The 26,716-nt window shown below is 38.9% G+C and overlaps 1 protein-coding gene across 8 annotated transcripts in view; it reads right to left on the bottom strand.

The window, feature by feature from the left end:
- Positions 1–26,716, bottom strand: part of NPAS3 (neuronal PAS domain protein 3) — a 959,011-nt gene that overhangs the window by 804,400 nt on the left and 127,895 nt on the right. Inside the window, exon 2 of one of the 8 annotated variants that reach the window (XM_059879434.1) lies at positions 26,312–26,401. The exons of 5 other annotated variants lie outside the window; for them this stretch is intronic. In XM_059879434.1, coding sequence (XP_059735417.1) covers positions 26,312–26,401 — 90 coding nt within the window. 2 more of the 8 variants (XM_059879433.1, XM_059879432.1) reach the window with 2 other exon arrangements.

Raw genomic sequence — 26,716 nt, 5'->3', positions numbered from 1 at the left:
GTCCATGGGATCACAGGGATGGACACAACTGAAGTGACTTAGTACACACACAAGGAACTCTAGTCCCATTGGTGATAATGTTTTAGGATGAAGAATTCTATGGATAAATATACTTGGGGGAAAGCTACATGTCACAGTTCCTTCCCCTCCAGTAAATTTCACCACGTGACCCAGCTCATTAAGAATGTACACTATTGGTAAAGAAGCATACATTAGCTTCGTTTAACCCAGGGTCTACCAAACCACCACCCTTTATTTAAAATAACACCTATTAACAGTTATGAAAAACACTTTCAGAAATAGTATTCAGAAAGCCAAAGCAGGCAAAAAAGAAAGCATAATATTTCCTTGGTTAAGCAACTCTTAAAGAACAGAGTATGTGTGCATGCCAAGTCGCTTCAGTTCTGTCCCACGGACTGGAGCCCACCAGGCTCCTCTGTCCATGGGATCTCCAGGCAAGAATACTGAAGTGGGTTTCCATGTCCTCCTCCAAGGGATCTTCCCAACCCAGGGATCAAACCATGTCTCTTTCATCTCCTGAATTGGCAGGTGGGTTTTTTAACACCAGTGCCACCTGGGAAGTCCCACAGGGGACCAGAGTAAAGTGTAAACAAGAAGCTAGCTTTCAAAGATTGCAAAAGCCTCCAGAAGGACCCTCTACCTGCCAGTTCTTCTTTCTCACCTTGTGATGGCATTCACTTCTCATACAACGATTCCTCCCCCTCCCCAAAGGTTTATCTCCTGTCCATTTTAGAATACAAACAGGCTTTGCCCAGTATTGCTTCAAAATGTTTGTTCCTGATGTTCTCTCATCTCAAATGTTTACCCACCCCTCAAACCCTCTGCAGTGAACTCAGTTTCATATTCTCCTATAAAGACTTTCTCCAACTTTCACCAATTTCACCCTTCTCTGAATTTCACTGTTCTAACTGGTGGCCATGCTCATTGTAACACCTAACTGCATATCCATTCTACTATCTACTAGCACTAATTTCTCAATTATCTATGATGCCCAATATAGTCGAGTCTTTCTTTATTCATCTGCAAAATTATCAGATTGAACGATATGCCCAAGTTAAAAAATAGTGATCCCATATCTCGTCTCCCCAGCAACATTATATGTAACTTTCTGGTGGATAAGAAACATGCTTTTTCTATTTTATAAATCCTATTGCCCAACAGTGATGTGCACATAAGAAAAATTTAGTGCGAAAAAAAAAAGCATGATTACAAGGACTCTGAGTAGCAAACCTTGAAACTATACGTATACATGAGATATACTTGAGAGAGAGAGATCAACTTTGGAGGAAGAAAAACATGGTAATCAAAGAAAGTATGTTTTGTAAAAGTAAATCTCTCTCCCTTCAGTGAAGAAACAGTACTGCCAATAAACCCACAATGGGTATAGAAGCCAGCAATCTAAACCATCTCGAACTGCTGTGTGTCTGAATGTACATGCACAATTACTAGTGTAGCAGACTGGCTTTGAGAGTCACAGAGTAGGCAGACATTACTGCTAAAATAGCAGTTACACATTTCCATTTGGAATCCCAGAAGCCTCATACAATTTCTTAGAAATATGAGTTCACACGATTCCCAGTTATTTTCTGATAGTAAATCTAGCTCTGTAAGAGAAACCCTAATTCTAAATAATTTAATTTCTCCCAACTTTACTTAAGAAACATAAAGGTGACATTGCACATTTGCATCATCTTCTTTCTCCCCGTTTCTATGTGACTTCTAACAGGAAGGAAACAATGCTGTGAAGTAATAGTTTGCTCTCCAGGAATTTATTCTTCCCCATCTTAAGTACAAAACAACTTAATATTACAACTAGGTTCACTGTCTTCGTCCTTTAGTTGCTAAGTTTTGTCCAACTCTTTGTGATCCCATGGACTGTAGCCTGCCAGGCTCCTCTGTCCATGGGATTTCCCAGGTAAGAATACTGGAGTGGGTTGCTATTTCCTCCTCTAGGGGATCATTCCCACCCAGGGATCAAACCTGCATCTCCTGCATTGGTGGGCAGATTCTTTACCACTGAGCCACCTGAGAAGCCCTTACAACTAGGTTACCTGAAGCCTATTTTTCAAAGAGAAAAATCCTGGTAAGACTCTAAGCACTTTGCTATCTCTTTCTTAATCCTTATCTGATTTCTATTGTTTTTGGAAATCTGCAGTTCCCAGGGTTTTATTTTTTTGGTAGAACATGCTAGTGGTACAGTTAACCAAATGATTCTCAACTGATTAATTACTCCAATGATTACCATAGATAGCAATGCAGGAAAATCTCCAGAGGAGGGATTCTCTCAATATTTTGGGAGCCAATTCAAACGCAGTCTCCAAACTCTGAATAAACGGAGGAACCAGTGCTTCTCTCATTTTATTTCTAAGCCCAGAGCGAAATCAGAGCTGTGTGCATATTACAGAGGAAAAAGTGCTCAATTAACCCTATGCTTGGGATTGGGAAGCAAATGCACATCTAATATTTCCCTGATTAGTCACAGTTCCATCATCCAAGGAACAGAACTACCTCTAGTTCCAATGAAGATTCTGGCAGTGAAAATAAATGATACATTTCATATTAACTGATGCCTAAAGGGGCAAAAAACCTACTGCAATGTTTTGAGCAAAGCAACACTGACTCACTTTAAAACACTATTTAAGGTACTAGAAACTGTAATTAAATCAGGTCTTGAAAGCGCTAAGCAGAAGAAAAGTGTTAATTAGTAAATTAGTAAAAATACCATTTTCAGAGTGGAAAGTTTCTTTTACAGTTTTAAACATTTACGAAAAACAATTTCTTGGTAAGGTGCAATTTGGAATATTTATGGAAGCTTGATTTATGCTCTGTTTAAAAAAAAAATCACAGCCTCTTTCACCCAATGAGCTCAAGGCTCTGAAGAATACATCTTCCCCTCAAAGAAGAACAATGTAAAATAGAATGTAAGGTATAACAGAGAAAATTTAAATCCTGGGCACAGGAAGGAGCCTAGTATCTCTCTCTCTCATCTCTGGACACAGAATGGGCATCAGCAGGACAGTTGCTTATGGGGACACAAACATTTCCAAATGGAGACACAAGGGTCCAAACAGAGCTTGCTCTAGTCTCCTTCAGAACTTCATTCAATTGTGACCTTCACAGTGAGGTTGTTTTTTTTTGTTTTTTGTTTTTTTTTTTTTCTGGCCACCTCATTTACCAAGACAGACCTCACTCCCATCTCTGGGATTCCTTAGCCCACCCCTTCCCTGCTTATGTCATCTCTGCAGCACTTACCCTGTCTTACATATTCGACAATTGATTCATTTGCTTCTTGTCTGCTATCCCCAAGTGAATTTAAATACAAGGGCCCACCCTTTGGCCTCTTTCATCCACTGTCGCTTCCGCAGAGCCTGGCACCTAGGAGGTGCTCAATAGTTACTACATGAAAGGACAGCATCAAGCCTCCTTATACCAGACATCCAAAATCCCGGACATCTTTCTGCTTATGCCATGTATTTAGAAATGCTTTTGTAGAATAAAAATATCACACACCAAAGATAGTTCTTGTAAAGTTATAGGCATTTGAAAAATATCTTTCATATATATGCAGTTGAAAATACTTTTTTTGTAAGTAATACATTGCTTGGGATTAATCAGATAAAGATGAAAGTCAAGAATTTTGCCAACAGTGTTTCTTACTAACATTACTCAGTTATGCCTTTCAGCTCAGCATATTGTATATGAAGGATATCTTGTTAAAACAACTGTTGAAGCCAAGTCGTGTCGTATCAGCCACACTCTGTACCCTATGGGAACTCAAATGTTCCCAACTCTATGTTAATATAATCTTGCTGCTCTGCTGAGCTAAAGCAAAAATCAGTTTGTCAGTGCCATGTAAGGCTTCATAAAAGTAGCACATTATCTGTATGTCTTCCAGAAATGAAGGAAAGCTGAGATGAAGATTATGCTGAATCAATTTATGAAGGTAAACATTGTTAACAAAAACCATAAAATAACCTAGAAAAGGATTCCAACCTCCATTTATCAACTAACAACAAGTTTATACTCCTCCTGATGTAATTGGTAACCTGCTATCTATAGAAAAACAAAATTACCCCACTCAAGACTTAGCAGCAGAAGCAGCAAGGGTTCTCAGCGGCTATTCGGCACAAGGTTCTCCATTTTCTGAGACAGGATCCTTTGCAATACTCTGTGCTTGGGAATTCTACAACTCTCTACAAAGGTCTACAATTCTCCTGTACTTTCTTGGGACATGAAGTCTTATTTTTGCTTATCAACCTCTCTTCATTATAAACTGATGACAAAAGACAAAGACCCGACTTGTTTTTAGGTTTCCAGGGAGTGCTGAGGGAGAGGTAGCAATAGAAACACAAGACCAGCATTTTTTTTTTCTCTTAATTAATGCTATTTCAGGTCTAGTGAGAACTAATTATGGAAAACATAAAAATCCATTTTATATTACCAAAAACTGCATGTTTCTTTCATTGGCTGATGATCATAAAGGCCAACTCTGATTATTATAGAAACCAAAAGACCCATAGAGATGTGAAAGGTTTGAAAACTAAGCTTAATCTTTAAATAATTTAATCTAATTTCACCAATTAATAAAACACAAAGCTAAATCTTGGAATGTCAGAAGTTAAGCACAGTACAGATTCTTATGGACTCTGTAAAGATAGTTTATAAAAGAGTTACTAAATGATAATCTTATTGTTAACATTCAATAAAACACGGCCTCCCTAAACAATATTTTACAGAAGTTAATTTACAGGTGTAAGTACTCTCCTTTTGCCAGCTCGGTGGCCAATATTTAGCATAAAGGATGCAGTTTTCCAAGTGTTTCTTTGACTAATAGAAGCTATGATGAAATCTGCTCCAGCAGCCTGCAGAGACTGGCAGGTGGACCTGAGACCATGGCAAGCTCAGCTAAGGGAATCAAACATTCATTGTACAGCAGTGTTATAAGCTAAGGTAAGAAGAGAGGAAAAATAGCAAATGCAGGACAGACCTTGCAAAGGAAGGTCATGAAGAATTTTAATTATACAATAATATCTACTAGGTTAAAAAGAAAATTAATCTCCAAACAGAAGAATAAAAATATTTTTCAATGATGCAAGCTTAGCTACTTAACATATTGCTAATAAAACAGTAAGATTCCCTTTCCAGATACTATGTTCTTTAAACTTGATGAAAATACAGAAGGGCAATATGAAGATCCTGGCAGTCAGATAATTTTCAGAAATCAAACAGCATTTTTAGCAATAAGTGCACAAAATCTTGAAAGTCAGGGTTTCTACAAGACCCAGTGTACAAAAAAAAAATATCAGAATTCCTACAAAAGGGGGGTTAGTGATCCTTGCCCTTCAAAAATTAACATATCCTTATTATTTAAAAAGATGAAAACCTTCAATTTATACAATGGACAAGGGGGAGCAGTCTATTGAGTGAAAAAAATAAAATTCAACACTTCAATTACAAAGTCTAAGGAAATTATGCTTAAAATGAGATTTTTCTTTCTCCATCATTCATCTAGATGGAGGTAGGAATCAACCTAAGAAGGGTGTGAATCTTGAAGTTCATAGTCAACAGATTAGAAAACTGTTATAGAAAACCTCCTGTCAATATGGTGGCTGTCAAAAAATGAATACTAATCACACAAGCTGGTTCTGTCATTAGCAGACATATCCATATCTTTGTTCTCATTCAGTGATCTATCTTTTTAAAAAGGGATGTGTCATCTCTGCACCATCACCTGCAACATTCCATATGCTATGTTTGACTGGCACCTTGATTCACAGGCAACATTTACTAACAAACAGAGCTGAAGGTCACTATTTGCTGAGCACCAGTCTACGTTATCGGAGAAGGCAATGGCACCCCACTCCAGTACTCTTGCCTGGAAAATCCCATGGACTGAGGAGCCTGGTGGGCTGCAGTCCATGGGGATGCTAGGAGTCGGACACGACCAAGCAACTTCCCTTTCACTTTTCACTTTCACACGTTGGAGAAGGAAATGGCAACCCACTCCAGTGTTCTTGCCTGGAGAATCCCAGGGATGGGGGAGCCTGGTGGGCTGCCATCTTTGGGGTTGCACAGAGTCGGACACGACTAAGCGACTTAGCAGCAGCAGCAGCAGCAGTTTACGTTATCTATCCCTATCCTATAATGTTAACGTGTATTTGTTTCTTATAAGACATGGGTTAAATGGTGGCCATTTCTTTTAATAAGTCATTCATCTATGGAACTATTTCTAGCTACCTATTTATGCCCCCAGCCATTCATTATCTGATGAGTTCTTCTTGGTGCTCCATCCATATATGTAATTTTTAAAGTATTTCCTGGTCAAATCCTATTGAAGGACGTAGGTAATTATGTAAACCACAGCCAGCATATTGGACCTAGAACAGTGATACTCAAATTCTCTGGTCTGCAAATCACTTTCCTGAGCCAGGAAATCACATGATCCACCACCCTAAACCTATGTTCACCTAGTAGCCCTTAAATAAATCTTGAAATAGTCAGTTTGCCCAAATAAAAAATTTACAGTCTTCTCAGTTCGAGTGTCATAACAGTCTGTCAGCTGGCCTCTTTCTCATTCACTTCATGCAAACATGAGGCTAGAAAAATCCCACATACTCCACTATTATTCAGCCCAAACCCTTCAGTTTATTGAAACCATATAAAAGGCCAAATCCAAATTCCTCTCTTCTCCTTCAAGGTCCCATAAATCCTTCTCATTTCTAGCAAACACCAGACAGAAATTCTTATTTCCATCCTCTGTCATATGGAAATGTGACTTGTTCATTCTCATCCAACAAGGGCCAGCTTAAGTCTCATCTTCCTCCAATAGCGTTTCCCAATTCCCCGCAGCCATAAAGGATCTTGTTCTCCTGGACTTGCAGAGAACTGAGAGACTTACACCATTCTTAAGACACTGAACATTGTCTTGTAAGGAAAACACTTGTCATATTCCATACCCTTGCACACATGCTCAGTCACGTCCAAATCTTTGTGATCGCAAGGACTGTAGCCTGCGAGGCCCCTCTGTCCATAGGATTTTCCAGGCAAGAATACTGGAGTGGGTTGCCATTTCCTTCTCCAGGGGATCCTCCCGACTCAAGGATCGAACCAGCATTTCCTGCGTCTCCTGCATTGGCAGGCAGGTTCTTTAATGCTGAGCTACCCGGGAAACCCTATTCCATCCTCTTGTCCTGATTTAATTTCTTTCATACTACAAAGAACTATCTTTTAAAAATTATCTATGTATCTGCTTATTGTCTGCCCTCTTTGGTCAAGTTTAAACTCTATGCTATAGGGATTTTTGATCTCCTGTTTACCACTGAATACCCAGGGTGTAGAACATTGCCTGGTACTTAGTAGGTATTCAGTACATATTTATTGAATCAAATTATTCTGAGTTCCACTCATAGCCTGAAGCTTACTTGAAATTGTGAGAATCTGTAGACATTCCTCAAAGAGATAATAAATTTTTCTTTGACAAATGAACATTTGTCCCTGAATGGAGCCAAATAACTTTCAAAACTAACATGAAGTGAAGTGAAAGTTGCTCAGTCGTGTCTGATTCTTTGCGACCTCATGGACTATACAGTCCACGGAATTCTCCAGGCAAGAATACTGGAGTGGGTAGCCTTTCCTTCTCCAGGGGATCTTCCCAACCCAGGGATCGAACCCAGGTCTCCCACATTGCAGGCAGATTCTTTACCAGCTGAGCCAAAAGGGAAGCCCAAGAACACCAGAGTGGGTAGCCTATCCCTTCTCCAGGGGATCTTCCCAACCCAGGAATCGAACCAGGGTCTCCTGCATTGCAGGTGGATTCTTTACCAACTTAGCTATCTGGGAAGCCCCAAAACTACCATATCTATTCCCAAGATATTCCATTTCCCTTCAAACATTACCAAATTCACCTACTAACTAAAATGGAATATTAAATAAAGCTAGCAATGATATAAGCATCATGTTAAAAATCCATGTTTAGTTCATTTAGTTGGGGTATAAAACAAAATTTTTTAAGTTATAGAAATTATCAGGAAATTTCTAAATTAAAATGTTTTATAATATATGTTCATTTTTATAATTTTTCTTATAATGAAAATACCAATTATAATATGGATCACAAATAAGTATACACAAAAGAATACAGTGTCCCAAGGTTCCTATTCTATAAAGGCAGAGACTGGGTATTGAATTCACTCCCTGGAATTTCATGAAAACTAAAGGCCTAGGAATACCAGCTCTGCTAGATACCATGCCACGTGGGCACATGTCCACATAGTCCTGCCAATTCCAGCCTGACCCACGGCATCCCCCTTGTTCCAGTTCTAAACAAACACTTATGTCAAATTATGTTCTAGCTTTGTGGTGTGGGTTAGGACAGGCCCACCCAACACATGTTCACTTGGAACCTAATCCAAATTTAGATTCTGAGACCCCTGGGGGAAGACACATAAGTACAGTAGCCCATACTGCTTTTTAAGTACTCATTATTTTTCTATTGCAAGGAAATTTCATGTTTGTTATGCCAGCTTTGCAGTTTATTGTGTACTTTGCATGCATATTATAGGTTTGTCTAAATTTCATAATACAGTGATTTCTAATGTATTACTTTGTGAGTAATACTTGTCCAATCAAGACTATTTTTTAAATGAAAATTTAAATCCTTTCCTGTTTTGTTTTGGGGAGGAGGTATTCCCAATGAGTGCAGAACATTACAATTTAAGAACAAGAATATTAATATTTTCCACTGTTCATTTAAAAACAAAATTGTATCACTTGTGTAAATAGATACCAAAACATAATAGAATCTCTTCCTCAAAATGTGATGGAAACATGTAGTTTACAATTCTAGTCAGCATAACTACTCTATAGTGTACTTCTTGTTCAACTAATTTTCAGAATAAATTTGTTTTTAATTTTTTGGCTGTTATTATTTTGACTAGGTTGCATGAGATTAACACTTAAGTGACATATAAAATTAAGACTCCATTCTTTAATAAACATTCTTTAATTTTTTTGTGTGTCACTTTTGTGGTTCATAAATGTTTAACAGCAGGTAACAATGGTATTAATCCATATAATAAGGAAGTTTAAAATAATTCATGGGGTCGCAAAGAGTTGGACACGACTGAGCAACTGAACTGAACTGAACTGAAAAATAATTACATTTAAAACATAATAAAATGCCTACTTTTAACTATTGTTCTAGAATAGGATATAGGGTTTTATTGGTTATTTTAATAATTTTAGGGCTTCCCTTGTAGCTCAGTCGGTAAAGAATCTGCCTGCAGTGCAGGAGACCCGGGTTCGATCCCTGGGTTGGGAAGATCCCCTGGAGAGGGAAATGGCAACCCACTCCAGTATCCTTGCCTGGAAAATCTCATGGACACAGGAGCCTGGTGGGCCGCAGTCCATGGAGTCGCAAAGAGTCGGGCACGACTGAGCGACTAACAGTTACTTACTTATTTAATAATTTTAATTACTGCACTTAGTTCTCTGAACCTTTCTATATTTCAACAGAAAAGACCCAACTAAGAGATTGACTCCAAAATTGAACTTTATGAAAACTTTTTGGAAATTGCCTATTTAGCCACTGAATTGGGTCTCTCCTGAAGATGATGAAAAATCTAATCATGAAAAAAATCTAATCATGGCTTTTCTGTATCTTTCTATTATAATCAGGTAAATGTTGACCTAAAAATGTTTCTTGAGAGCTGAAAACCATCCTTTTTTATCCAATCCCATTTATGTCTTATTTACCAAGTTCTATGCATATTCTCTCATGGAATCTCAAAAATAATAATGGTGTTATTCCAAATAATGATAAACAATTTACCATGAAGTTCAAAGGTTGGATCTGAATCACTTAACAAACAGCAAAGAGATTATGGAACTACCTCCTGGGTCAAGGTCTCATGAGGGCAATTTGTGCCTGTTAATTGGTATGGACTAAATCTAAGAAAGAGAACAGATGCTGAAATCACTTATTTTCAGCATACACGAGACCAAAAATTCACTTTCAGTCTGCCATAACTATCTAAATTCCACATTAGAAAAAAGACTTCTAAGTTTGGATTAAAAAAAAAGAGCACCCATATCATTATATACTTCAAAAAGTTATTAAAAGTATGCTTTCATATGTTTATATCAACATAGCACAAGGTCTCTGGAGCATTCTCTGAGATTTATCATCTTAAATATCTTACATTCCTATTGTGCTAAATAGTCACCATTTTGTTCATTGGATAGTTTTAGTTAGTCCAGCATGGCATGAATGCACGACCAGGTACAGAACAACAAATACAGCCTTAGCTTTCCAACCAGGAGGTAGATGCTCTGAGCCCCCGTGCCACATGCTATGATTATGAGTGATGGAGCTGTTCCACGGCAAGCTACTTTCAAATAATGATCCACAAAGTTAATCAGAAGGGCTTCCCTGTTCAATATTTACCTGTTACTCATTGACAGCCACTGTCTGCATGGCCATCCAGGATGTATACAGTGGGATCACGAATACTGAGCTCAAACAGAACCTGAGTGCCTTGCTGGAGTACCAGGCACAATGAAAGCCAAATTAAGCTGCTCTTCAAAATACCCTGATACTAAAATTGTCTGTGTGAGTTCCACTGCTCCTTCCTGGATTTGGAGGACAAATTAGCTGCTGATATCAAGAGGCATGAAAGGATGAACAACCACATGAGGGGAAAAATAACGGGATATTAGGTATCAAAACATAAACATGGAGGGGAAAATAGTAATTTCCTGTACTTGGGCAAAAAAAAATAATATTCCCTTCTTGATGTGATCTCCTTGCTTTTATGTACTAGGAGAGTCATATCTATCCTGAAAATGATCTTTCTCATTTTAATACACATTCAACATTTTAAGCTAAAAAATAAGAAAACATTCATCTTTTTACATGTTAGGCATTTAAACGCTGTCTGTCAGTCTGTCAATCAAATGCACCCCAGAAAAGAATGCTGACCAGACTCCATATCCACCCCCGAAGAGAAACAGATAACCAGAATGATCATAATACAATTCTTCCATTTTATTTTGTAACCACCAGCTAGAGAGCAAGGCTTAATACAAGACCTTATTATTTACATTATTAACACAGCTTGGCAGGTTTAAATACAGGCACTTAAGGGATGAAAGTCATTCCAAATATGAACCCTCTTTCATTTTCCTGAACATTTACTTAGGTATAGTACACAGTATTTGAGCACTTAGTATGTGCCAGGCATTGTTCTAAGTATTTTACATGTATTAATATACTTATTCCCCATGATAAACCCTAAGAGAGGGACTATTATCATTACTCAGATGGGAAAAATGGGGAACAAAGAGCTTATGTAACTTATTTAAGATCACTCAACAGAAAATAGCGGCACTAGGGTTTGCACACATCCGTCTCCATCAGAGCCTGTGCACTTACCCTCTACACTGAAGTTGCCTCTAATGCCTTTAGCACTACTGAGACTGTAAGACAACCACTGGCCTTTAACAATCTCCTTAAGAAGGCTTGTGGAGTGAAGAATGAATTAATAGCTTTAAGGAACTCACAATTTTATTGAGAAGATATTATCCAAATATACATCCACACAGACTTTTAACTTTTGTATGTCACGCCTCACCACTTTATGAATGAGTTTCTAAAAGGTATATATTAGCATATATATGATCAACTTCCCCCAAATATGTGATACAGAGTAAATGACTAGTACAGATTTATTCTTGGACTCAGTATTGACCCCCCTCTCTTCTGCATCCTCCCCTCAATCCACTGCATCAGAAATCCTGTTGGCTCTCCCTTCAGATTAGATCAGAATCCTAAGACTCCTCACCACCTCCACTTGTACACCATTGGTATGAGTCACCTTGCTGATGGTCGTAGTCTCCCAGCTGGTTCCCTTCTTCCACCCTCATCCCCCACAGCATATGCTCAGCTAGCTGTCAGACTGATTCTAAAAATTAAATGATATCCCATTACTCCTCAATTCAAAAATTTCCCCAAGGCCCCATTTGAAGTAGAGTAAAAGCCAAAATCCTTACGTGGCCTGCCAGGGGTCTATGTGTGGGCTCCTATTACCTCACTGACCTGTGTCCTGCTACCATCCTCCCTGCTCATGCAGACCCCAACCTCCTCATGGTCTTTGAACACATCAAGAAACTTTGCACTTCAGAGCCTTTGCTCTCTCTGGAATATCTTCCCCTGCCTATCCAGAGGCTTCCCTGGTAGCTCAGTTGGTAAAGAATCCACCTGCAATGTAGGAGACCCTGGTTCAATTCCTGGGTCGGGAAGATCTGCTGGAGAAGGGATAGGCTACACACTCTAATATTCTGGCCCGGAGAATTCTATGGACTGTATAGTCCATGGGATTGCAACAGATGCCTAACTCTTTCACATCCTTAGAGGGAAATGTCATACGTTAAAATGGAGCCTCACCTATCTGAAACCATAACAAAAGATCACCCCAGCATTCCTAATTTCTTCTTAACCAATATTTTTCTTCCATAGCACTGACCACCGCCTAACAGACTATTTGCTTATTGCCTGTCTCCAACTGGGAAGGTGAAGATTTTGGTCTTTGTTCACAGATCTACCCCAAACAATAGCTTCTGGTTATAGAATGTACCCAATCAATGTGCTAAATTAGGAAAGGAAATAAACCACTATGGATAAAGCAAAGGCACAGAGATAGTATATGCGTTGTACCTAACACAAGTGGACATGTTTCACAGATAGGAGCAGAGAGTTTGCGTTGAGAAAGACCTTGGGGGAAAAGCAGAGGCAGTCTAGAGCAAGACTAGGAGGTGGAGGGCAGTTTAAACAATACGTTGTAGACACCATGTGGTAAGAATGAACAGTCAATGATTGTGAGCAAGAAAATATGCTAGAAACATTATTTTAATCTGATAATTATTAATAAGGTGGCCCAGAAATGAAAATCTGTATTGCCTTGCAAGGTATTTTGTGTACGGTAGACTCAAGTATTTAACTTAATAAAACTAATGAAATGGAAGATAAGATGACTAAGGAAGAGACTGCAACAATCTAGGCATGAAATAAGAGCTTAAATTAAGGACATGGAAAAATAGAATTATTTTTAAATCATGCTGCTCCTGCTGCTGCTAAATCGCTTCAGTCGTGTCTGACTCTGTATGACCCCATAGATGGCAGCCCACCAGGCTTCCCCCGTCCCTGGGATTCTCCAGGCAAGAACACTGGAGTGGGTTGCCATTTCCTTCTCCAATGCATGAAAGTGAAAAGTGAAAGTGAAGTCGCTCAGTCATGTCCAACTCTTCGTGACCCCATGGACTGCAGCCTACCAGGCTCCTCCGTCCATGGGATTTTTCAGGCAAGAGTACTGAAGTGGGGTGCCCCTGCCTTCTCCATTAAATCATGCTACAAGCAGGATATTTCAGACTACAGAGAGGTAGAAGAGAAGATTTCAAGAGAAAGCCTGAACAACTAGAAAATTTAAGATAAAGCAAAAGAAGTGTCAGGTGAAGGGGAACATTCTAAGCAAGGTGTGGCATTCTTTTCTTGGAGAACGGCTACTGTGTCCAGGAGAGAGCTCTAGACTGGAGATCAGGAAAGCCTTTCTTTGTAGGAAGGCCAGGCCATACAGCCACCCTGTAAAATTCTTCAAATTTCTTAAGGGTTCTTTTAGTTTGGTTGGCTGAGGATTTTCTCCATGTAAAATAGAGATAAATCACAGTTTACTGGATTTCTTTGACGACTAATTGGGAATGACCATGTAGAGTTTACAAATTTGTTGGTCTTTATATGCAGAGGTTGTTGATATAAAGTAGATCACAAGTAGAGACATCAAGAGTTTGGAAATACAAAACGTGAACTTGGAAAGAGGTAGGGCTTGATATGGCGGCTTTTCCCCATTGCTCAGTGGTAAGGAATCTGCCTGCAATGCAGGAGACATTGATCCCTGGGTTGGGAAGATTGCCTGGAGGACGGCATGGCAACCCACTCCAGTATTCTTGCCTGGAGAATCCCCATGGACAGAGGAACCTGGTGGGCTACAGTCCAGAGGGTCACAAAGAGTCCGACATGACTGAAGCCACTTAGCACACACTCAGGGCTTGATAACAAAAGTTTTGGATTTATCCTTTTCTGTGATAACTGCAGTGTAGGAGCAGATGGAATTGCCAAAGGAGAGACCTAATTGACCCCATACTAGAGAGCACACAGCTGGGCATACAGAGGACACTGAGTGTTTAAGTGCCTAAAATGTTCAAATACAAGAACCTGTCCTCCTCTACAGGTAAGGCTTTAGGTTCCTCAGTGTCTTATTCTTTTGCAGAAATAGATTTCGGGACCATCCTTCACTAGACGATGAATGATTCTGTGGAAAACTGTCATCCTGCTCCAAGAGGCCATATCATTCTGTTCAAAGGGGATAAACTGCTGGGCCAGACTGACTCAGATTATTCTGCTATAAATAAGCTACCAGACTGAACCTTACCATCTGTGTAAACTTGAGCAACTGGCCTACCACCTCTGGGCCTTTATTTTCTTGAGTGCAAAATGAGTACACTACTTACTTATTTCAAAAATGGTTGTTCGGGTCAGTTACCACAATGCCTAAAGACCACAGAACACCACAGTTGGAATCTGTTCCTCCATTTCCTTCTGATATCAGATCGGTTACTGCATCTATGTTACTGCATATGGAAAACCAGCCAACATAGAGGCAAGAATGGTGAAAATGAAACCTAACTTCACTATCAAGAGTTAAAACTTTTGTCCCTAGAAGGATCAATTTAGCCTCAAAAGGAAAGACCTCAGCATCCGTGAGTATCCCCTTTGATTGCAGAATAAATGCAGCTGTATTGTCTATGTCACAGAACCTCGATTTTTGAGGACACACTGTACCACAGCAATCATTTGTGTCCTTCAAGTTTCTCCTGAACAAAGCCAATAAAGGTATTTGTGGGGCAAGTGAACCAAATCTGTCACTAAATCCTTATTAAAAAAAAAAAATACACTACTTAAAATCTGCTGGCCCATAATTTCAGTTTCGTCTTCCCTTCCCAAAGGCATTTCACAAGTGTGATAAATTAAAAACAAAAATAGCATTCTTTATTCCTACCAGCCTCATATAAATTGTTACTAGCTCTGGGCAAGCAGCATTCAGAGAAGGGGGTAAACAATCTTGCTATTAGATGAATTTATAGATCATCAAGAACTCAGCAATTCCCCCTACTCTCCACCTTTATCCCCAGTGGATGTGTCTCCAAACCTCTGCTCTTTAAAAACATGGTGACATGACCACCACTGCTTTCCCTGATATTAATTCAAGACGTAGGACACCTGATGAATTTCTCCAGGGGCTGAGAATTAGAGCTGCTGCTTATTTGCCCCTTGTAAGCTATCAAGTAGTGAGGCAGTCCCTAGAAAAGCACGCTGCCTCCCTGGAAGTGAGCAAAGACGGGCCTGCTATTACAGATATTCCTCACTTTTCTGAAATTTCCTTTATATCACTTTGCTTTTATGAAAGACTACATTTGTACCTGTTTTAATAACTGAAAGAAATCAGAAGAGGACTTTCACATTTAGGGGAAAAGGCAAAAGCAAAAATAGCCGTCAGTGTTTGTTTTGCAGTGAGCCGTTACAGGCAGCACACGGTGTGAGCAGCGAGAGGCACCACCAGCCTCCTTCCCCAGGAACTACGCTCAGCATCTCGGCATCAAGCCCTCGTAGCTCTGAACTGTGTGTGTGAGCATCTGTCTTCATCTCCATTCATTTTGTGTATCTGTTAACAAAATGGGTCCTAAGGTAACTGCTGCTTTGCTTTACATCATTTTGTCTTACAAAAGCTCTCATAGGAATGCTCTGCTTTCTGATGGCTGGGGAATCCTGCCCTGCAAATGTAGTTCTTCACCAGGAGATCCAGCTGGTGTCTAAAGGCTTGGGAGACTGTGCCCAGCAGAGTCAGGCCAACTCAATTTCACTCCTAAAACAGTTTCATTAGTGTAGTTGCAGAACAGAAGCAAAGCAAAGAATCAAAAAGATTGTGCACCTCTACTGGCTGCAAGGCCAAGGCATGCAACTGGCTGTGCTTCACTCTGAGCACCCCTGACAGACAGTACTCAAAGAAATGAGGCTCTTCTGGGAGCTTATGTTGGTTGAAATGCAAGTTATGAGAACTGCTAGAGAAAGAAACAGATCTTTCATCATCGGTTTCTTAGGAGTCAAAGCAAAGAGTGATATATTAATATATCACTATATATTAATATAAAATCTTCTATATAAATACTACTGTATTTATTGCAGTCTTTACAGCTGAACTGAAGGTAGGGAAGGGAAATTAGGTTTTAAATAAGATACAATGATAGTCTATTTAAATTGCATAAATATCAAGCACTCAGTTTCAAAGAATCCTGATTGATACATGAATCACAAAGGTCTCAGGTTTGCCAACGGAAAATCACTCAAGAATACTTTTCTTACACTCTGGTCATTGAAAATCGTCCCAGAAACCAGACTTCTCTCTGCTTTGAGAACTAGAAGAAAACATCTCAATGCTGAACACAGTAAGTAGAATTCTCTTTTTAAGCAACGTAAGGAATGATGCAGCAGACGTGGCATGTGAGAAAATGAGTTTGTAAAGCAGCCAAAAGGCTCTATCTAATCACATAACGGTTACTTCTTAACTTCTCACACATGTACATATTCTGACCTAAAAAGCTTTATGTTTCGAGTCCACCATACCCCCTCACAATTAGCTTCATTCTACAACTTTCTACCTTTCTATGTGGACTCTGTAGATTAAATTATTGGCAGGATAGAGAAGGATTTTTCTGCCAAAAATTTTATCACTAGTGCTTGCTGGAGTTCTTGTTTTTTTCTAACAAAAGAATTTAAATTCCCCACATAAGAAAGTAATAAAAGTTCAAAAAGGAAACACAAACCGCAACAGAAAAGAGTATATATATATATCTATATATATATATATAGTGTAAGAAAGCAAAATTTCTGCAGAGAGTAGCTTCTATATGGAAATTGACTATAGTTTCCAACTTCCCTTAAATAAGTTGCTTGCGTACAAGTTAGAACACTTGGCCCCAGGTATTTCCTAGCTAGGGCAACCTGTGGATGGATTCACAAGGAAAACCTATATTCATGGACATACATCTATCGAAGATGACATGCATATATACACAAATACATACAAGGATAACCACCAAATTGTTAATAGTGGCTGTCCATGGGTGGTGCAAGTACAAATGATTTTTTTTCTTTAGGTTTATATGTATTTTCTGTAAGTTCTGCAATGAAATGTGTTACATCTCTATTCAAAAAGAGCCTTTCCAAGAGAAAACAATAACTAGTCTAGGAATTGCCTCCCCCGAGTCCACCAACCCAGAGCCATGGGCTTAAAGAAATATAATTTCAAGAATATTCCCCCCAACACAAGTTGATGGCCTTCCACAGTATACTCAATAAGGTCCAAAGTAACACAAATCCAAGGTCATCACTGAACAGAGGACAGGGAATTCCCTGAGTGACTAGACAAACACATGGAAATAAAATTTCTGAGTAACACTGAAACCACAATCTCTTCTCTCTGTTGCTGGAAAGACTATTAAAGGAGCATGCTAACTACATACCTTCTCATTTAAGTGGATTTAAAAAATCTTGTTGCATTTTTCTGCTGTAGGCTTATGCATACTTTCAACACAGATCATAATACTAAGTGACATTTCCACAATATTTTAATGTCTTTTTCATTGGCAATTAAAGAAAATATAAATTTTCCTAAGCATATGAAATTTTCTGGTGTAGGAAATTAAACAGTGATCCTGAATATCCACTAAAGTTCCCAAGCACTCCTTATAATGGAATACTGTATTCTGAACGCTATGAAAGTGAAAATCCTTGCATTTATTTATGTAACACACAGTAATAAACAACAAATTTAACATACAAGTCAATGTGTATGTTAAAGTTATGTATATGCTAAAGGATATGTTCCTTTAGGACCTTTCAATTCCTTAACATTTCCACAGTCATAATTGTTTATCTGGCTGGAGGTTGAATGACTATTTCCATTTTGCAAACAAGAGCTCTAGGTGGTAAATAGTCGTACCCCAAGTTAGATGAGTAACAGTACAGCTCATTTAGTGAGTTTTTACTATATGCCAAAAACTACAGTAAGTGTTTTTGTAGCTTAGACCTTACCCTCTGAAGTCAGACAGACTGAGGTCTAATGCAGGGGTCAGCAACCCACTCCAGTATTCTTGTCTAGGAAATCCCATGGACAGAGGAGCATGGTGGGCTATAGTTCACAGGATGGCAAGAGTCAGACACAACTTAGGGACTAAACCACCACCACCAAACTTTTTCTGTAAAGAGCCACAAAAAGGAAACATTTGAGGTTTTGTATCCCATATGGTCTCCATAACCACTATTCAACTGTGCCATTATAGCACAAAAACAGCTATAGATAATGCTTAAGTGGTTAGATATAGCAGTGTTCTAATAAAACTTTATTTATAAAAACAGGCAGCAGGAAAGGGGAACAGGTGTGGCCAGTGAGCCATAGTTTAGTGATGCTGATCCAATCCCACTATATCCTACCTTCTTAAGCCTGAGTGAGCTATTCTATAAGCCGCTGTTAACTGTAAAATAGTGGTAATAATCACACACAGTGCCTGTGTTTATTGTAAAAACTTAAAAATGTATGTTAAGCTATTAGCCCACTGCCAGAAATCAGCATCTGGTAAAACATTATAACTATCTTCATCATCACATTGATCCTCAAAACCAACTGTGAAATAAATATTTTTGCCTCCATTTTAGAGATAAGACAACAGAAGCTTAAAAAGTAACTTAGCCACTGTCCTACATCTAACAGACAACCACAGGGCTAGATCAAACTCAGATACATTTCCTCCAGTAATGATTAAATATTATTGCATGAACTAGTGGACCTAATTAGACCAAGGCATAATTCTTCTATTCTACGGCATAAACTAAGTCCAAAAATTCACTAAAGACACATTTACAGACTCAACACACAGCACAAGCTGTTCTTAAGGTGAAGAGAATTTGTTAAATCCACAGTTTATGTATAAGCATAAGTTTGCTCTATTATTTTTTAAATCTGTGCACAAGGACATTAGTCTCTGTCCCTCTCTGAAACCACGCGTTAGCGATTTTGAACACTGTACTTGAACAGCATGCCTACAAAAGGCTCATTGTCGCTCTTTTCCTCTAACTTGACCTTTACTTTCTGTTCTCAAGTTTCTAGAGTTCTCATACATACTGCAGGTGTGTCAGTAACCAATTATTTTTTAAAAATCCAGGCAGTCACTTCTCTCATAATGAAAATATACACTCTGGTGAAGCCAATTAATATTCTTTCATTTTAAATCACGCCTCCTGTGCCTGTCCATTTTTACTCTCTGGCATTCCTTTATCTTGAATTACAAGTGGCCTGTGAGGAGAAAGGCAAATACGGAGTACCTCAAGCCAAGAAAAGCAGTCAATTCGTGGACTGGTCCTGAACTGGATTGCACATTGGGAGAGTCCTCCAAGATGTTTATAAATAGAAAATAAGTTCAAACTAACAAACACAGGATGACTGCACATTCTTCCTGCAAAGCACACTAAGTCACTTTCTAAACAGAGGAGGTGCTGAGGCTGTGGGCCACTCCCATGGCAGGTTTCCTGCCCCGGGTCTAAGTTGCTTCCAGAGCTACTCGCTCTAACAGACAGTCTGTTCTACCCTTGCCCCTCCTGAAAACCTGCCCAGGACCCCACAGGGGAAGCAGTCTACCTGATGCCTTTGCCACCCCTCCTTCTCCAACTTCAACTGTCCTTCTTCCCCAGCCCTCCACTCCTCACAAGTGCTATTTGTGATTTGCTACACCGGGGTCTCAAAGAGTCCGACACAACTTTAGCAACTAAACACCAACACCATAAATACCCATCTTTGGGCCCAAATCACTACTTCAAGCACCTCTCCCCCAAATCAGCTATCTCCTCCACCATCAAGACTCCAGAGCCCATCTTGATTATTAAAAATAATTCAAGACAGTAACGACGATCCTAGATGCAAGGCACAAAAGAGACACAAATGTAAAGAACAGACTATTGGACTCTGTGGGAGGAGGCAAGGGTGGGATGATTTGAAAGAATAACACTGAAACATGTATGTTACCATATGTAAAATAGACTACCAGTGCAAGTTTGATGCATGAAGCGGGGGGGACTCAAAGCCAGTGCTCTGGGACAACACAGAGGGATGGGGTGGGGAGGGAGGCGGGAGGGGGCTTTGGGATGGGGGAGGTGTATGTGCACCTGTGGCTGATCCATGTCAATGTGTGCCTGGGGCCACCACAGTGTTGGAAAGTGACTGTCCTCCAATTAAAATAAATTAAAAAAAAAAAAAAAAAACTCTTTCTTGGTGCCACTCCCGTTGTTTACATTCACCTCACTAGAAGCACCTCTCACAGGGAACCCCAATTACTTATTCACCTCAGTCTTCCACACTTTTGGAGGGCAGAGCTTTTCTTAGACACTTTTGACTAAGTCAGTTTGTGTAAAACAGCACCTGACTTGTGGGTGGCAATCAAAATACACTTTGTTAAATGAATAAATTAGTTCCTTCTAAGCTAGTTTGGTATTAGCCCTGAATAATATATGTTCATGCCATCCACATTACCAAGATATGCCACTTCAAGTCATTTGCAGGCAAAATCATTGGTGTGATGCTAAAATTAACTGGGAGAAACCACCAGAAACCATGCTGAGGTCTGAAAGGCATGATGTGGAAATTAGAATTCATTTGGCTATTGAAGCTGTTCTTGCTACAAAGTTCAATGTCTCTTTAACATGCAGATTCTATTAGAGCTCTTTATGAAGTTTACTGTATATTTCTCTTTTCTCAATTCTTTCGTATTTACTGATCCAAACACCACTGGCATGTATTATTCTTATGTGTGTGAGGTGGGGGAGGGGGTGCCAGTTTAATAGCAATCTATCAGTCAGGTGAAATAACCAGTAAAAGAACTTGCTGCTGCCACTGGAACCTCCTTGACCTTTCCCTCCCCTTCAGCACTGGTGACCATCTCTCCCCCAGCAGACTGCCTGACAAGGCACCTGTCTTGTTCTCCTTAATTGAGAGGACACGTGCAAGTGGTTTGGCACTGTCTGGCACAATACAGTTGATGAAGACTGGTGAATTTCTTCTGTCTTCATTCATTCTCCTAACTCTTATTCCTGGATCCTGTTAATTCCTTCCCTCTTCTGAATCTGAAATCTTCCCATTCCAAACCCCTACTTCTTGGCCAAAGCCAGCCTTGAGTCCTCAGTAGGAGAACACCCTCTTTCTGAATTTGTTCTTTTCAAGAAAGAGAAAAAAATCACCCCCTACTCTTCCAGGCCCATATTAATTTCTCCAATCCCTGACAGGGGTGTCTGAAATTATTCTGTTGGATAAGACCATTTTTAGCTTGAGTTCTTTGCTCAGAGTTGCTTGTTAAAATTCGAATGGCCCTGAGAAGAGTAACAGTATCAGTTAACAACACCTGATCTGCAGTAAGAGGGACAGACAAAAATGCATGCCCCATCTCTTTGGGGAAAGTCCAAAGCATGAAACACTACCCAGGTATCCAGGTGGAGTGAATTTCACAGAGCAGAAAGATGGGCTTGAGATGGAGAAGGTAGGAAACAAAACCCCCACAAATTTGCCAGTGTTCCCTTATCCTTAGATGACACCTGTCTGTGTGTTAGTCGCTAAGTTGTGACCCCACAGACTGTAGCCTGCCAGGCTGCTCTGTCCATGGAATTCTTCAGGCAGAAATAAGGGAATGGTTGCCATTCCCTTCTCCAGGGGATCTTCCTGACCCAGGGATTGAACCCTGGTCTCTGGCATTGCAGGCAGACTCTTTACCCTCTGAGCCACCAGGGAAGATACCTATCTAGTAAATTACAAATACCTTCTCAATCTTGGCTGCACTATGAGACTAGGAACCCTGACTTAAATTCCTTTGATTAAAATAGTACAGCAATGCCTATCAAAATGGTATACAGCAAAGGCTCAATAAATGGCAGTAACTTAAGTTCCAGCCTTCCCAGACTCATTCCTAAAGCTGTGTTCAGCAACAGTCATTTAAGGATGCCTAGTCTTCCTCAAATCCTCTATGGTAGTGTCTAACTAGGTAGACAGATCATCACAAACTTTAAGGTCCTAAAGGTCTTTGTCAGCTGACGCTTTTCTACCTAGTTACCTTTCCTGACAACCACACAAACACAGGTGATTTGATGAATTTATTGCCACAATTCTATCTCATGTCCATGAAAGTTTCTTTTCCCCTGACTCAAATATTTTCTTGTCTTTCTTTAAAAATAAATTTTAAAGTCATCATAGTTATTATGGAGAGGGATGTATTTTTTTTTCCGACTCTCCATTGTACTTTTATGATTGAAAGTAGAAAACAAAAACTGTTTTAATTAGAAGCAACTGTGTCAACTTCCCAATCATGTCTACCACTTTATAAATGGACTCTAAAATCCAGAATACAATTGTAAATGATATAAAGAGCTGAAAACGGGGAGACAGATCTGGGACCTAAAAGCTCATAGTACTTAGCAAAATGACAGTTTAACACAAAGCAATGAAATTTGTAAAGTATTTACAATGTGGTTAGTGTTTACGAAAACACTGTATTCCTACCCTTCGCCAAAATATTTAACATCACCAATTACTATCTTAAGTCTTAAACTGTCCATGTCATAATCATTTAAGAAGCTAGAATAACAATTATTTTGAAATCATAAATTATGGACATTTTGAAATAATTACTCACAGGTTTCATATTTCTATGTACTTTAAACTTTCAATATTATTAAAATAATTATTTATCTTAATATTAATAATTCCCACTAACATCTAAGTGCAACATACAAAATGTTTTAAAATGTAAAATAATTAACAATAATTATGAAGCCATAGAATTACAGTTGGAAAGAATATCACTCCTCTTAAGTGATACATGATGGTAAGTATTTAACAATTAGATGAGTATAGGAAAGCATCTGATATGCAGCATTTCCCAAGGTTTTATAGCACAAATAATTTCCCCAATTTCATGTTACCAACATGAAGTCAGGGGTCACAGAGTTGGAACGATAAGCCTACAGTCGGCTCTTGTGAGCCCATCCAAGCTGGCTCTGGCACATCCTAAATATGCAAAACCAGACAGTGGAGCCTTTCATTCCTGAACGGTTTTCACAGACTGACCACTGCTTTATAACCCACTGTACCTTGAACACTTACTGACTTAACACCCATACATTATCGTGCTTACATGTTTACTGACCAACTACTATACTGATTCTGGATATATAAAACACAGTGGTGAACACATTGTACCTCACAACGCACCCTGTGTGCTGTGCTTAGTCGCTCGGTCATGTCTGACTCTTTGCAACCTCATGGACTGCAGCTCGCCAGGCTCCTCTGTCCATGGGGTTCTCCAGGCAAGAATACTGGAGTGGGTTGCCATGCCCTCCTCCAGGGCATAATGCACCCTATGTACATATATATGAGTTTAGGTACACATACACATGTACACATATATGTGAGTTTAAGTACACACACACACACACACAAACCAACCCAGAAGCTTCACAAGATAAAACACTCTTCCTATATGCAATGCACAAAATTTTCTATTCTCTTCTATTTCCTTTTTAAATATCTGACCTTGATCCATTAAATTGGATTCATAATGCCACTATTTCAGTAGAACCCCCCAAATTGAGAAAAAGTGTTCTACTGGACGCTAAGCTCACTGAAGATAGGATTAAATGTCTCTTGTCTGTGTCTAGCCATGTGACTAGTAGTAATTTCTGAGGCCCAAGAAGGTTTAGTGACTGCCCAAAGGTGAATCTGAATCTGCCAACTTTGTTAAAATATCCCTCAAGGCAAGTGATCATTCATTACACAGAATCAGTATATTCACGGCTCAACATAGAAAGCTAGAGGGTCTTTTAAGACAGACACTCCTTCACCAGAAATTGATGGAAATGTTTTTTTATAATTGTACTAAAGCCTAGGCCTGTCTGCCTAGGATGACTAAGCAAATCTGAGTGGGCAGCATTTCCCTTTTACTGATAATATTCACCCCTAAAAAGTGTTGACAAGACACCTATCTTTTTCACAAAACATTTCCAATTCTTAGGAAGGGAACCTATATAAATGCTGATAAAATTAAATATATTATATAGAATATACATACTCCCATATATAATATACATTAACATCAGCTTTCCAATAACCAGAAGCCAAAGGTTTAATTGGAGAAAATACTCACTCAGGAAAATAAAGTCAGGATCCATGGCCTTTTCTCTTCAGTGTGCTCATGCACCAATTCCTTTTTATAGGTGCTATTAAATGTACACTATAGTTTCAAGACAATCCAGATAAGTATCTTCACTAAAATACACAGCACCATTAATCATCTCAGTGACAATGCTCCAATTTAACATCTTGGGGATTTCCTCCCCTTCTTCATCATTTATTTGCCAATATTTCCTTGTTATGAATATCCCCCTAGTGACTTTCCCTGGCAGTCACAGCTGTGCTGCCTACTGTGTCTACCTTGACTACAAATAACACCAATTCTTAAAAGAGCAAGCCCTTCAGATGACACCTCCGGTTCGAAGAGAAGCCTGGCTACAGACTGAATTCCCGGAGACCCCATCCACACTCTCGCGAGTTTGAACTGATAAACCTCAGCTTCTAAGCAGATAGGAATGTTAGACACGTGATGCTGGCCTAATTACAAATGAACAACAGTTGGCTGAATGGTCAACAATCAACTGCTGCTTTATATGGTCCTTAAAGGACCCCCTTCTTCTACAGCAAAAGGCTTTCTCCGAAGCAGCCACGGATCACAACAGAGCCACAAAATCACTTAACAAATTACAGAAACCCAACTACCAACAGCCTCAGTAATTATGACTCACAGATAATCAGAATTTTCCAAAAAAAATACCATCAGAAACAATTCTACATTATAATTACACTAATTCTGATGAAGATAATAACACTATTTAGGCAAAAGAATATCAAGAAATAAAGCCAGAGAAAAGTTGCAAAGATACAAGAAAGAGTCCCAGTGCCATCCAGTATCTACTTCTTGTCCACTTCAGAGAGCAGCCTCCACAGGCTCCAGGATTTCTTGATCTTTTATAAAATGGAAACCATGAAAAAAAAAAAAAAAAACACTCCACAACCAACTGAAGAAGGAAATAAAAGCAGAACTCACCAGCTTGTATTCAGATAGGAGGTTTAAGGAAAAAGTGTACTTTTTTCAGTAATAAAACTCTACTGCAAAAGAAGAGTCTGAAGACAGAAACACACCAAAGTAGATTTGCAAAGTATATCCAGAAAGGCTAATGCCTTCAGTGAAATTGTGTTTACCTTACTTTACATTTTCTATAGGGAGATTTGATTAATTAAAAGTTAATGTTGCTTCTATCAATATTCCATAACTTTTCTGGAAAGCTCTTTTTTTTTTTTTTTTTTCAGTTTTGGGAAGACACCAATTTAGACTATTGTGTTAGACAAACAAAACCACAAAAGGCTTACCAGTCAAGCTAAGATACATTAAAATGCCTTTCCTCCCCAGAGCAGAGTGTTTACTTCAGCAATAGTAACAACCCCTCGTTACCAACCATGCAGATTCTGTTAAGTAATGGACAAAGCAAACGGCAGCAAAGGCAGAGGACTCAACTTCAATTTAACTGTCCTGTAAGGTACATAGTAATTAGCTGCAAAGCTCTGAAATCTTAGCTAGCATGTTAAGTCTGCTACATGACAGTATAATTTGACTTCTTAAAGGATTATGCAAATTACAACTCATCATTCCATTACAGGATTGAAAAAAAGTGACAGCTAATTTATACATAACACACCTTTCAAATCCCTAAGATGCGTAGCACCTGTGCAATGTATTTTGCCGAGATTTTCTTGCATATAAGTACTTGTTTATTGCAATATAAAGAAGCTTACCTAAGAGCTTTAATATAGTCATTTAAAAAAAGAACTTTTAGACCACAATTTCAGAAGAATAAACATTTTTTTCTGTCTTGATTTCAGAGGCAAAAATTTTTTGTTGTTTTTGTTTGGTTTGGTTTGTTTTTCCCCACTAAATTAGAGAACTATAAGGTTTCAATACAAGGATATTTTTGAATAGCTGGCAACCACAAGCACTGATGCACGAGCCAGAAGGAAGACTCACAAAGATTTCAACATACTTCTGGTAGGTAGATTCACAGTAGATTCCGTCATATCTGTAGATTTTCCTACATTCTGATTGGTTGGGCAGAGGATGCTGGGCAGTTATTCTGTAGAGGCATCAAAAACAGATAGACATGACTAGAGGTTCTCTACAGTCAACCGGAATGCAGGATAACAAGTATGTTGAAATTTAATATTAGTTTGCTTTTTATGTTTTTGAGCTATATACATAAAGCAATGGGTACATACATCTTAGAACATTAACTTCCACTTTTAGAAAATTGCAGGCAGACAGAGAAAACTTTTTCAAGTTCTTCATAAGAACAACAACAAAAAAATTTATCTCAGAGTCATAGAAGCGGAAGGAAAGAAAGACATAAGGTCTAAGGCTTAACTCACTCTACAACCTCCATAATTATATT

Source organism: Bos taurus, chromosome 21, assembly GCF_002263795.3.
Source record: "Bos taurus isolate L1 Dominette 01449 registration number 42190680 breed Hereford chromosome 21, ARS-UCD2.0, whole genome shotgun sequence".
NCBI classification, from domain to species: Eukaryota; Metazoa; Chordata; class Mammalia; order Artiodactyla; family Bovidae; genus Bos; species Bos taurus.
The sequence above is the reverse complement of the archived record's forward strand: the minus strand, read 5'-3'. Positions and strand labels throughout refer to the sequence as shown.